Source organism: Gobius niger (assembly GCF_951799975.1).
Source record: "Gobius niger genome assembly, chromosome: 20".
Classification (NCBI taxonomy): Eukaryota; Metazoa; Chordata; class Actinopteri; order Gobiiformes; family Gobiidae; genus Gobius; species Gobius niger.
The window spans coordinates 11,239,850-11,254,153 of NC_136871.1; the positions used below are offsets into that span (position 1 = coordinate 11,239,850).

The window sequence follows — 14,304 nt, forward strand, 5'->3', positions numbered from 1 at the left end:
CACCAAAATAGCAACGAAAATTAGATGTAAAAGGGCGACAATAATGCAACAAAAACCCAACAAAACAGGTGACAAAACGGGATAAAAAAAGCACAACAAATGCAGCAAAAAAGTGGCGACAACACAAGGGAAAAATCTTCGATGAGTTTTGTGGGTCTTAGCTTTCAAATTAGGTGTTACCCTGGCCTATAGGCTGTAAACTTCAGTTGAGACGCTTTTTAGATTTGGGTAAAGCCAAACTGGAGAAAATGGGCTCCATTAAGGTGGGGGTTAAAAGGTTACAATAATTTAAAAAAAAAAACTGAAAACCGGGGAATGTTGGCCTGGTTATGAAGATTAAAGGGACTAGATGGAGTTTAAGCGCACGCGTAAAGACCAGACAGTTACGCATCAACTCATCTAAGTTAAGGTAAGAACATATCTCAGTGTGGAAAAACAGTGGCCTATTCCTTTAATTCGGGTCCAAAGTACAGTCATGCACGGGCTTAATATAGAAACTGAAGTTATGTGTAAGACCTGAGGTGGCAGTAGTGAGTATAAAAATGACAACTTGCATCTAATCCCGTTAAATAACAGCCAATGTATACAAAAAAACAGTTCTTATTGTTTACAGAAGTATCTTATCACTGTTCAAGCATCACATTATTAGGATTATTATTACAGATAAGTTTCATTAAGGATAAGATGAAATATAATCTGATTTGTAGTTTCAAACATTTCAACAAAAGTGTAACCTCCCTTCTAGCTCTACAGTTTTCACATCTGAACCGATTCCTCAACGACCCTTTCTTGACGTTGATTGGACTACAGTAAACACGACATATCAGTAAAGACATAGGGGCAGCGTTAGCACAGCGCCCTCTGCGTCATTTTACGACATTGTCCAGAACAGGATGTCCATCTCGCTGCAACAACACTGATAATGGTGAAAGGTTCTTTAGCATAGGAGGGAAGGCAGACACACATACACGGAGTACGAGGTATCTACAGACTGGGAGTTCTTACCTCCTGAAGGTGCTTGAGGGCGCTAACATGCCTGCAAAACAAAAGAATGCACAAGATACAATTGAGAAGCAAATTAAAATGTCTGTAGTAGTCTCACCACTAGAGTCGTTAACTGTTTTCAATTATGTATGATGAGAAACGACTCGGTGAAGCGAAAGGTTACTGCAAAACACTCCAACAAGCTGTTCAGAGCAGCTCCATATAAATGATGTGAGGAGATAATACATGTGTGAAAGTATGTGATGGATGCTTACAGTCTCTCGGAGTCCACGAGCTCTTTGGCGATGTAAAAGGCTCTTGATCGTCCATCAATCTTGTCGTCAGCGCGGGAGAAAAGTGGGAGAGAAATGGATATAGTTAATGTTAAAGGACTCTTTGTCCACTTTAAAGATTCATAGAAGCGGCTACTCAAACCCAAATTTAATGCATTAAAAGTATAAACTACAATTTGGACTTGTCAAAATAAGACTGATCATTTCATTAGCGCGGCACCGGCGTAAGGTTTCCCCAAATATAAACGGCTTGGAGCGCAATGCATTATGTATGAGACGCCGCGCGTGTGCCTTAACATTGGCCATTGATTATAAGGCTAATCACGAGCCAACCAGCCAAAAGATAACCATTCAGACCAATAGGTTTGTTTTTTCCCCTATAAGCTAGCATACCATTAAGCCTATAAATACTGCAGCTAAATAATAAAGCAATTCAGTCACCATTTTAGTTTTATGTTTGTTTGCGAGTGGGTTTTCTACAGAATGAACACTTTTCTTTGAAGAAGAAGAAAACAAGGAAATGCCTGTCACGTGATGCATATTATTTTGGCAGCAGGACGGGTGGGTCCAACTAGTACCAAATGGATGCTTTTTATGGTGTTTCTCAGGGTGGGAACTGCTTTCACTACCAGAATACATGCGCACACAAAAATGCTATTGTCCAACATATGGTGAAAACAGCAAAAATGTCTTTTTAACAAATGAATAGTGGCTGGATTGTATATTTTATCGGTTTATTTGGTCGGGACAGTGCATGTTAATTAACATTCATGGGTCTCATGCATGTAAACACGTATAGTCTTAACATAGTTTAATGTGCAGCAAATAGCAAAAGACTAAAAACAGCCGACAAAATTGCAATGACACCAGCACAAGGAATAAATAAATAAATTACAGAACAGGCGCCAAACTCAGATCAACTTAAATCTGGAAAATGACCCTGTATTGTGCTTTAGGCTTTAAACAGAATAGTGACATATTTTCAGTGTTGGGGGTAAAATATTACAAAAGTAACGAGTGACAAAAATATATTACTTTCTTCAGTAACTCAGGAATATAACATATTACTTAAACAAAATACGGGAATATGTTAGTCATTATCTTTCAAGTAACTCAAGTTGCAAGTGCATTTAAATGTTTTGCATTTAAACAAAAAATGCCAATCTCCCCCCAAATAAAATGCAGCATCACAAATTAAGTTGGACACTGGTGTATAAGATCTGCAGTCTGTAGTTAATGTCAAAACAAAATGAATGGGGAAAGTGAAGGAAAAGGACATCTTTGACTGCACTTTTGCTCAATGGCTTTATTTTTACTATTCTTAGTTTATATTTTGCCAAAAGTAACTTAAAAGTAACTCAAAGTAGTGTAACTCAGCTACATCATCGAAACAGTAATATGTAATACAAACATATTACATTTTAAAGCCATATAGCGATATAGAATATATAACAATTTGCCAACAAGAACTTTCTGTGTCGAGTTTTACATGTGAATGTTTTCTGATTGGCTTGAGGAAAACTACAAAATGAATGAATGAATGTTGGAAAGTCCTGTGACATTTGTTTTTGTTTCTCACCGATTACTGTATTTCAGATGTAGGAATGAGTCTATACCTGTCTGTCAAAGCTGAGCTCTGTGACCCCCTCCTCTTCCTCCGAGGTCCTCCCATGGTCTTCGTCGGCGGACAGTCCAGCAGGGGTGAGGGTCACCGGGAACGGCTCTGTGTAAGCACTGAGGACGACACATGGATTTACAATTAGTGGGGACATTTCACACATCGACCTAAGTGGTTCCGCTCTTCCCGTGCACTACAGTCCTCCCTGTGGTAATCTCCTTTATGATTGGTCCTAGGTGCAGATGGCAGACGTGTTCGCTCTCTGGTAATCCCTTTGTGCATCGCGGCACCAGAGAGCGCAATGTGTAGGTCACTCCTCACAGTAATCCTCTTAATACTGCCCATGGTAATTATTAATGTCCTCTGACCCACTAAAACCCATTGGCTGGATGGCAAAAGTCACACTGGAACAAAGCGATTTACTGTAGATACTTCAAATAAATGGATGAGGACGGAGGACGGCTGCGAAGCAATCCTGCTATGCATAAAGTGGGAGACCTGAACTGGCCTTAAAAATATTGCATTTGTCTGTGAGAGTCTTCAGTATCACCTCTGGCCAGCTGTGCATTATCCAGAGTGCTCTCCACCTGCAAGCTCCAGCCACCTGCGCCTCATGACAGCAGCAGGCAATAGAAGATGTATGCATGGTTGAAAACATGCTCCATCAGATGATTTTGATTAATAATAACCTGTGAAGTTCAAATTTGTGTAAACCTTAGCATGTGCTGTGTTCATAGTCACCTGTAATGTTAGCATTGCCTCCCATGATATTTTTTTCTGAATATAGTGCATTCTTTTGGTGGACATGTAATAAAATAAGAAAAGGCTGCTCTTTTGGTTGTTCTAATCTAACCTATTAAAATACTCTCTTCCAAAAGAGCACCGTGTAGCCTTTGACTAATGTCTCAGGCAGCCGCCCATGAGCTCAGGGAGCACAACACTATTAGCAGACCAAAGGTTAACAGAGTTCCCTGCGCACCACATTTCCATTTCGACACACTCACGCTTCATAAGGAACAGTACTTCACTGCAGCTTCTCTCACAGTCAAACATGCTGGGAGAGCTGAGGAGGGATCGTGCACACCATTACTCACAACTGACCCCTCAGCAGAGAGGGCAAGATGAACCGGACTTCTCCAAGAATCAGTAACAACAGTCTAACTGAAGGAGAGGAATTGTACGATTTGATTTATTGTCCCTGAGCAGGATTTTCCAACACCCATTCAAAGAGTGTCTCACCTTGACCTTTGGACCTGCAGCAAGTACAGTTTACATTGTAAACTGTTATTGTCTTTAATTTACAAAATGAATGACTGTTAGACATGGCCGAAACAGAGACGATACAGTAAAGTGTGATTACAGTCATGTCAGGTTAGACATTATATGATGTAAAAAAGGAATTGCAGATATGGAACATTAACTGCTTACTGTGGTGGACAGCACAGTGCTGTACACTGTGCCTATAATATTGCATAAACGGGAGAGCCAATCTTTACTGGTTGGGTTTTTTTTCTGCAATGCACTAATGAGTCTTTGATCTAATCTGGACTTTAAGGCCCATCAATGCTGAGACAGCAAAAACATAAAAAGCTGAAACAAAGAGATATGCTGATTATTGTGTTATAATGTACAATATTACACATTCTACTATGCTGTACAAAGTTATAATTCTAATGATTATCTATTCACATAAAAGCATTTAGCCATGTTTAATGGCAAACAAACATGCATTTGAACATGCCTGGAGCCTGCAGTAACTGCAAAAGGCCGAGGTGCTAATGAGGGGAGTGAAGACATCAGCAGCTCTCAGTAATGATAATTACATGTATAGCCGGTGGCTGTTGTGTTGCTGCTGCCGAGATCAAGTCGTTTGCACAGGTTCAGCTCCTGCTTACATGGTGATTTACTGACTCTATGCCTTCTGTTCTGCCTTGATTCATTGTCAACAGCCAAAATAATTGACTTATCGGAATGAGTAAAATCTAACAATATGCGAGAAACACTGGTATTATTGTGAGTGAAATTGTGTGCAGTTGCTGAAGCTAAAAGAATCATATTAGTGTGATACTTTTTTGGTCATGTTAACACTACCACCTCTACTTCTTCTATTGCTACAACTATACTACAACTATTTATTTTTCTTTCTGTCTTTAGCACTTAGCTTATATGCCTCCAACCAAATATCTGAGTGATTTGCATATTTACCTCATTAGATAATATCTGTTTTTGTACAGAAAAAGGTCATAAGTATAAGTGAGTTGACAGGTACTTCTCATCCCAGTAGATTTCGTTCCAGTGTTGACTGTATGTTGATAATAATAATATGACAAATAAATGTAAATCTAGAAATCTAGAAGGATGATGCACCACAACTGCAGACCTGGCATTCCTAATGGGACCACACCTCATGTTATTGTTCCTGGGGGACTATGTGAACCTCCCGCCTGCATTGAGAGGTGACCCCCGCCTCATCCTGTCCTCCTCTGTCTCCACCTCAGCTCCTGTCAGCTCTCCACCCTCAGTGCATTTCCTGTAAACAGCCTGTGGGAAGCTCCAAGGCGAACTGTTTCCTCCCCTGGGATGACCTGGCACTGACCTGAGGGCGTCTGGCACCGGGCCCGGCCTGCCAGCCACACGCCCCGTCCCACTCCACGCCATGTAGCCACCACCCAGTACAACAATACTCTTAAGATGGCTCCCTCATGCCCAGTAAGGCTAAAACAGCACCAGGCAGGGAGGTGCTTCAGTGGCAATGCCACTGTCATCACTTTTAACACTCCAGTGTGAACGTTTGGTCACAAAATATGTTCAGGGAGTGAGCTCGAGACCCACTACACCCCTACACTCCATAGCAGTGCACATTGCATGGTTTAGTATGTAAAGAATACACACAAACATAATTGCATGCCCATTGACTCTTTGGCATTACTATTAGAAATGCTGATGGCTCTAAAAGTGGAGCACACTTACAGTATAAATGCTTGGCTTTTGTTCATGAAATGCCTTTTCAACATTTCAGAGCTTCTGCGCCACTTGGCAGTGACAGTCCTGCTGAGACTGCTTGCTCAGCAAGAGTGCTGTCTTTGATAAAGCAGCTCCTCGTTGTAGTAGGCACACATGAGCCCAACATTTTTTGCAAACAAGCACCTCGTGGGGCCAAGAAAGAATTATTAGTCTACCTTTATCTTTCTTTTTTGTAGACTTCTGCAACAGGCTAATGAATAAGTCTCTTTGCATAGACTCGTAGAGCTTGTGTTAGAGCCGCGTCTGCGAGGTGCTATACATTAATCAAGGCAGTGGAAATGAGCCAAGTCTTTAGACAACAGCTTTGTGAGTTCTCCCAAAAGTGTGCTTGCTTCTGTAGGCGCTTCTCTTTCATGTGGCCCTCTCTCTCAAGCTGTTTGGTCATTTTCCGGACCACAAAAATCTACAGTTCCTCTGCGGACAAACTGCCACATGCACTGAATGTGTTCTCAATACATCACTGTCACCCGGGCAGCATGGGACAGCAGCAATGTCAAGCTTTGAAAAGGGTATACTGAAACACTGTGTATACATTACCCTACACAGCAAAACTACTAAAATAAACATAAACTATAAAGGCATAAAGGAGTAGCCATGGCAACACTGCCTGCGGTGGGTGCAGGCTCTGAAGGTGAGGTCGCAGGACAGATGAGAGACCTACAGCACAATGCAGAACATAGATAACATCAGCCCATGACAATGACCCATTATCTGCAGAATGGACAAGTTTGCATCACAACTTACTAGAATTTCGATAAAAGTTCTTATATACACAGTTATGGCATAATTTCAAAGTCTGAATATATATGTCAAGGATCGGGTGGGAATTTAGTAAAAAAAAAAAGTATTAATTGTTATTTATTGCGGCTAATGTGTGCTCCTCTAAATACACAAATCATCAAATTAGTACTATCGTGTTTTGAGTCGATTATGATGACATTCAGTAAAAAACAGATCTTGAGTCTATTAACACGGCTTCTGACAAGGCAATGCCACTACTGAGCTGCCCTCCAATGATGAGAAAGAAATCTATGAATATGCCGTAGTCATGATGAGGAAAAATAAAAGCAAAAACAAATTCCTGGCATATCCAACAAGTGAACATAAATCTAAAAATTGTGTTTTATAGTTGATGACATCACTGAATTTGAGATAATTACCAACCCAATTTATGCTAGCATCTATAAATTATTCCCAAAATAACGTACCTAGAATGACCTTAGCAGTCTCACACTTATCCCTGAAGCAACAAAGACATAAAGCTATTGCAGCAGATGCATTGTGCCAGTAGACTTTTTCACGTCTTTAGAGAGCACTTGGTAATGGCCTGTCTCTTCTGCGACACTCAGGCCATCAAACACAAGTATTTTATTAAGACTGGGGAAGACTGCACCAAGTGTGCCACACGTCGACCAGCTGCGCTCATTTGGTACAGTCTGGGAGCGGTGATTCCTCACTCCATCACGCGCCGCAGTAAATCCCAGGGCTCCCCCAGGCTCCGGAGCACACTGGAGTGGGCCACTTTAATAAAAGCCCTACTAAACTTAACAGCAAGTGTCAACTACTGAAGAGCAATTACATCACAAGTGCTCAGGTTCACAAAGAGTTGGCCCTGTATCTCTTCAAAAAAAATCCTACTGTATGTGACTGAATGGTTGGTGATTGGAGGGTTCGTTGGTGCAGATGTGTGAAGCTGTAGTGCTGTGAGTCTACCCCAAATGCAGCTGTGGCAAGGGCAGTAGCTTACCACCACTAGGTACAGAAAAAGTGAGCAGTCCCTTGTGAAGCACTTCAGCTGACTTCTCTCGTGTGAAAAGCTCAACACAAATAGGATTTCCAACCCTGTATAGCTTTATTTTCTAGCTCTATTAACACATCACCCCTCTCGCATTCTCACCTCTTCCTCACGCTTCATCACTTCCTTTTTATGCGAAAAGAAACGTCTCGCCCCCACACTTTTAATTGCAGCGCATAATGAAGTCTGTAAAGTGAATAACCTGAGCTCAGTAGGTTAGCCAAATTGCCATTACCTGTTCTATCACCCCAGAGGTACACGGGGAAGACTGGGGCCATATGTGACCTCTAAATGTGGAACATGAAAAAAGTAATTTGCCCCTTATGTATAGTCCATCTTTTCCAAAGCTGACGATGCCTGACACTGCAGGCTGCTCCACTAGGGTCCCCTATAAAAATGAATTATCTGCTCATCCGTGGTACAATATCAGCCAAGTTCATGATTTAATTGAACTTGTTGACAACAAATGCTAATCCACAAATACTTAAAACTAGAACACTAGTCTTGTTTGCCAAGACCACCGAACCACAGAAAATAAACTAATTAAATGTACTACTGTGTACAATGGTGTAAGTTACAGTTCTGCATTATTTTTTATTTTTTTTATTCATTTGATAATGGCCTATGAAGTAAACTGATACTCTGATAAAATATAACAACAAAGTGTCAAAAGTAGGGCTGGGCTATTAATCAAAATTTCATCGACACTGCAATCTGGAAAACATATGTTTAAGCTCATGAATCAGCTGCATATATTTATCTTATTAAGATCAAATAAAATAATGGAAATCAATATGAGAAACAAAAATCGTGATTATGTTTTTTGCATTATCGTCAGTTAAAGGACAGACCCAAACCCGGACAAAGTAGGCATCCAGTATATAATGTGTTTTATTTAACCAGGAAAGTCTCCATTTTCAATGGAGTCCAGGTCCCAGGAGAAGCCTATTATACATGTTTTTATTAGTACAGGAAACTCGTGCCCCCTTGGGAAACCTAACCATACATGGGGATAAATTGCAAACTCCACAGAGAAACACCCCCCCCCCCACCCTAGGAATCAAACTTTTGGACCTTTTTGCTGTGAGGTGAGAGCAATAACTGCTGTGCCACTGTAACACCCACAAAAGATAAATCAATGTGCGCATTTTAAAGTTATTTGTGTGAATATGTTGACAAAGCATATTTAGTTAGATAATAAAAAGCATTACATTACCTTTCAGGGTCTTCTTTTGACATTGCCGTCTTACTCTCGATCCCAGGAAAACTGTTCATATCCACATAGCCGTCATTGTCATTGTACTGCATTGCTGTCCGATTGGAATTCTCAAAAAACTCTGTGACGGTGTGTGACCTAGTTGGCCTTCCCGGTATCTGGATATTCTCATAATCGGCGCTCATTGCCGGGATGTTTTCATAGTCTGAGGTATCTGCACTGGGGAAGGAGATGGACCTCGGTTTGGTGAGGGGCAGTGGCATCATGGAGCGTCGTGACCGCTCCTCGAAGGACTCTACCCTTGAGACACCCCTGCCATAGGATTTTAAGTCACCTTTCCTGTTCTGCTGGTCTTTATACAGGGCCATGGTGGATGGCAGGTCCGATAAACGTTGCTGGGAATTCAGTATGTGAGACTGGAGCTGAGGAGAACTACTCGTGCTCCTACGATCAAGCTCTATCACTCTAGACGGCCCGTGATGACTTGACTCAGAGGAGGACCTTGAAGAGCGAACACTTCCATCACTGAATCCCTTTGAATCGGACTTCCTTTTGAACTTCAGAGCCAAAAAGCGCTTGAATGAGGTTTTCTTTTTCTTATTTTTGTCATTCGGCTCATGATGGATCAGAACAGATGGCGAACTCTTGGTCACTGGCCTTTTTGTGATGCAAACTAGCTCAAACGGTGGCGGGATGTCTACTAACGATGTTGGTGTCGAAACCCCACTGGAGGATTGGTGGCTCCTTTGGGAGAAGCTGCCTGAAGAGGGTATGACACATGGAAGAGACAAAGTATCATCTTTCCTCTTTATTCTCACCTCAGTATTTAGTCCAAACTCAGCTGGAGTGGATAATGTTAGTTCTGGACCATCCGCTGATCGGGACGACAACAAGAAACGACGAGATTTTGTCGTTGGGATAATTGTGTTCACTTTTGGCTGATCTGATTGGCTCCCAGTATCCTCATTCTTGTCTAAGGCCACGGTGTAGTAATCGTGATTCTGATATTCTGGTCCGGTCTCTTCTGGGACCGTTTCTGGAACATACCCGGGGACTTTTCCCGAATAAGACCGTGATCTTGTGACTATAGACTTTCGATCCAAAATCAGAAAGTTCTCCCCTTCAGAGTCAAACCCGGCTTCTTCGTAAATATGCTCTTCGCTGTCTGAGTCAGAGTGTTCATAGTAAGGCACAATATGGCAGTCCAGCTCCTCGATGTCCTCCTCAAAGGCCTCGGTGGTGTGGGCGAATACCACTCTGTTGGTGAGTTCAGGCGTGCGTCCAAGATCTAAGTCAGTCGGGACAGTGATGTTGCAGAGTCTGAGACGAGGCTGGCAGCTCCTTCTTTGATTTTCTAAGGCCTGTTCACGTTTGGCTGTTCTCTCTTTCGCACTTCTCACTTTGACAGGTTTCTTTTCAGGTTCCTCCTCATCCTCATCACCAATTTCGACATAATCCTCTGATGAGACACCCTCGAGATGCCCAAAGTCATCCTCATCTTTGGGGCAAAGCGATTCATCAATGTCTGCATACTCACCAGATGACTCACAGCCTCCATCTATCTGCTCGACTGACTCTCTACTCTCCTCAGTCTCCTCCTGCTCTATGAGGTTCTGCTTATCCTGCAGTTTGTCCACGTCATCAGATGACACATAATAAGGTTCCTGGTTTGACGTTTCAGGTATTTGCTCCTCAGTGGGTTCATCATCAACACTGTCTGGCTCTATTTCTGGGTCAGCTGTACCAATTGTATTGGTCGGGACCGATTCGATGACTGCGTAAGGTCCGAACACATCCTCGGTGCTGGTGCTGAATCGAAAACAGCCAGAGACGTCCTTGGTGGCGCGCTCTGGTTGCCATACCTCTATATCTCCTGTTTCAGCAGTTTCACATGACTCGCATGTGTCGCTAGCGTCATCCGTAGGGCCAATAACATCATAGGGATACTCCTCAGTGACAGTGGGAAGCAGGCTGAACCCAAAGTCAAAACTGCCTGCTCCTAGCTCATCAAATGGTTCACTGAGATCAAGATCATGGTCAATATCGGCCGATTGGTTGGAAGTTTGGTTTAGTGTGGTGACTCTTACATCTTCCTCATCCCCGGTGTCCTCCTCTGTGTCGGTATAAAAAGGTAAAGGTGTTGATGACTGTTCTACATCAGTGAGTGTGCCACCTTCAAGCTGAACCTCATCCTGGCAAGCATTTTCATCATCAGTAGTATCTGCTTTGACTGTATCATCAGAGTCAATGCTGTCCCTGTCACTGCTCAATCCCTCCTCAACGTCCTCTCCATCCTTCTCTCCAGTGTCACTATTATTAGGTGAAAGATTCTCTTCACATGCCTCTTCTTGGTCCTGTTTGTCCTCTGTCAAACAGTGGGGGGCCTCGCCATCCCCGTTGCTGTGCATCAGGTCTCCATTGCACAGGCTGTGCGGACGTTTGGGCTTCGGTGCCACGGGAGGTTTGGGACCACGCGCGGAGACAAATGACCCAGACATCAGCTTGGACTGCACTGTGATGGTCAGACGACTGCGGACCTTGGGTTGAGGGACAGGTGGTTTTGGAAAGTCTGTGTACAAAGAAAAGAAGGATAAAATACGATTAGTGTGTTGTTTTATCACTCCTTGTGTCGTCAAGACAATGATAATCGAACGGAGTTGCCCCATGGTTTATTACTTTTTAATATTACTTTTTACGCAAATGTTTATGGACAATGTTTGCTAGTACCCCTAACATGGTGGATTTACATGACAACATTTAATTTACGATGTTTCATCCTGTGCTCTACTGGTTGGTTTGAACTTCCTTTGTTTCCAATGTTGGTATTTGACAGGTAAAGTGCAAAACCTTTTAATATTTAATCTGTTGTCCTTGAAGATGTTAAAATCTCAGCTGGTGGGCAGAGGTTTATGTAACTCTATGAGAGATTCATATTTCAAAATACACAAAATGCAGTCAATAGTTACTCTGGTTCAGTTTGGACTAGAATGCGTGAACAAAAAGGTTTTTGTGTACTTTAACAAAACATCCAGAGAGCGCAGGATAAAAGGAAGGAAGCTAGGTCGGGATATCGCCAATATGCAAAGCATTTTGAGAAAATGGTTCATGAACTTTCCCATAATCTATGTATAATTAATGTAATAATTAAACACCTTATTGTGAAGGCAATTCATTGGTTTCCAGGTGAGTGGTGCCATGTTTTGTCTTCCCTAAAAATGTAAATTCTGCCATTTCATTCCGAAATGTTCTCCACCTTGATTTTAAATGATGTCACATGAACAGAACCAGAGGCAAAGGAAGCACTCATGCCCAACAGCCAGTGACCTGCACAGCTCTGCATTGGACATTATCAGCAGCAGGAAAAACAACAGAGCCACCGGGTACTTAGAGCGGGAACAATAACACCGCGCTGTCTGGAAAAATGATTCATACACACTCAACTTTGAATGTTGAGTAAGCCTAACTGGATCATCAAATTGCTGGGGTCCGATTAAAATGACTTTCTAACAGCACTATAAGTCATTAACTGTGTTAGTGAGGCAGCATAAATAAGAATTATGTACTAAAATGTGTAATTACATTCATTAATCTTCATAAGTGTCAACAGTATGTGTAGGAAGGACCTCAAGAGATACTGTAAATGGTGAAGTAAAGTAACACACCCATCACACGGTGCACTCTTCCTGTTATTTAGTACCTGTCCTGACGCACATCCTTTTCAGCTATAAGAGTGCACCCGGCTACAATATCTATCTGTGAGGATTTCTTTCTCGCACAGGCTGGTCAATAAAAGAAAATACTACACGAGACATAAATGTAGTCCATATCTCATTAATATAATTGCACCTATATATGAATAATGCTGTCAGAGCTTCTATGACTTCCTTGACCAGAGGGAAGGACCTGATCACAGCTCCAAGAAACTCTATGGTCACATTTTACAAATAGACTTCCTTCTGGCTATTCTTCCCTTCTCCTGAAAACACCACACACAAAAACACCCACTTTTTTTTTTTAGCTAAACAGGTCCTTTGAGTGGGCTGTAGAACAATGAAACTAAGAGGGAAGCGCTGGCCCCACTTTGACAAAGCACCCAACTCCAAACAACAGGATATGAATTATGCAACAAGAATTCAATTAAAACAAGTGTCTTAAAAACAAAGGAAGAGCATGACACTAGCATCGTATCTGTGCCAAGCTTTCAGGATGTGATTTCAGATGCTGCCCAAATGGAGAGTTACCATAATCATTTAATTTCTACACAGATCTTTTTGTTTGATCAAATCAGTTTTTTTTATGAGACTACAAAACAAATAGGCCTATACAGTAGGCCATTGGTTCCCAAAGTAGGGACTGGGGGCCTTACAGCACCCCCCCAAACCCCAACCTTGTCTATGAAGAAGCCTACCCCCCAAAGGAAATGTGTTGGCAATTGTTAAAGTGTACCACCATAGCAACAACAATAGGCAATTTATCATGAATTAGGCTACTACTAAATGAAACAGGCTGCAATGAGGCTTTTGGACCGAATGGCTGCAATGGTCAATTAGATCGTAATAAATTACATTCAAATATACAAGACTATATTTAAGAGAGTTTAACAATATATAATCCACCCACTGCTGTTTAAAAACACAACTTTATAATCACATAACAATTCTATCAGACAACAACATAGCCTACATCAGAAATATCTTTAATCTCCCGTGTGCATATCCCATAGTTTTTTTTATTTTTTTTATTCAGTCTTCAGAGCAGCGTCAAAGTTTTGGGTGCTTGTCAGTTTGCATTATAAGACTCAAGTGACCGAGCGTAAAACATCTGGAACAAACCTGCGTTCATCGTGGGACATCATCATTCCCGGAGTCCCTCGCTTCTCCTCATTTCGCCTCCGTTCCGCAACACCGCCTGGAGTTCAATTGATGCGTGAAGTTAATCCTACCGCATTCCGCCTTGTAAAGTTGCAGCGGGGGCGATTATGGCTGAACGCTGCATGTTTTTTTTTTCTCCGACGCAAGTGAAATTGTACTGTTTAAGCGGCGTTTGTTTCCAGAGAAGCAGCCGTGACTCGAGCCGGAGAGCATCTTCAGCGCACTGATGCTCGCACCCTCATTGGCGCGCTCCGCTCCTCTTGAAAAAGGGAGGTGCTGCGCCGCGCTTCCTGAGGCTGGACTTGCCGAACTACAGCCGGTGAACAGAGGGAGAGGAGAGAAGCTTTCCAAAACATCTTCAGTAGAAAATATTTACGTTGTTGTAGGCTATTATTGCAGCGCTGTTATTTTTACTTTAAAAACAAAAGCTGCGGACACGTGAAACCAAACGCAGTGGGAACCCTATGTGCAATAAAGAAATGAGCTTTTAGGCCTACTAATCC

The 14,304-nt window shown here is 42.1% G+C and overlaps 1 protein-coding gene across 3 annotated transcripts in view; it reads right to left on the bottom strand.

The window, feature by feature from the left end:
* fgd5a (FYVE, RhoGEF and PH domain containing 5a) overlaps positions 1-14,013 on the bottom strand; it is a 37,833-nt gene extending 23,820 nt beyond the window's left edge. For all 3 annotated transcript variants that reach the window (XR_013793987.1, XM_079579215.1, XM_079579214.1), the window contains exons 1-5: positions 13,763-14,013; positions 8,931-11,499; positions 2,894-3,011; positions 1,260-1,318; positions 1,006-1,036 (exon numbers count right to left, since the gene is read on the bottom strand). Coding sequence is in view for 2 of the 3 variants with exons in the window: in XM_079579215.1 (XP_079435341.1) it covers positions 1,006-1,036; positions 1,260-1,318; positions 2,894-3,011; positions 8,931-11,499; positions 13,763-13,772 (2,787 nt within the window). In the remaining variant the exon portion in view is untranslated. The remainder of the gene's footprint in view (positions 1-1,005; positions 1,037-1,259; positions 1,319-2,893; positions 3,012-8,930; positions 11,500-13,762) is intronic.
* Between the last annotated feature and the right edge of the window lie 291 nt (positions 14,014-14,304).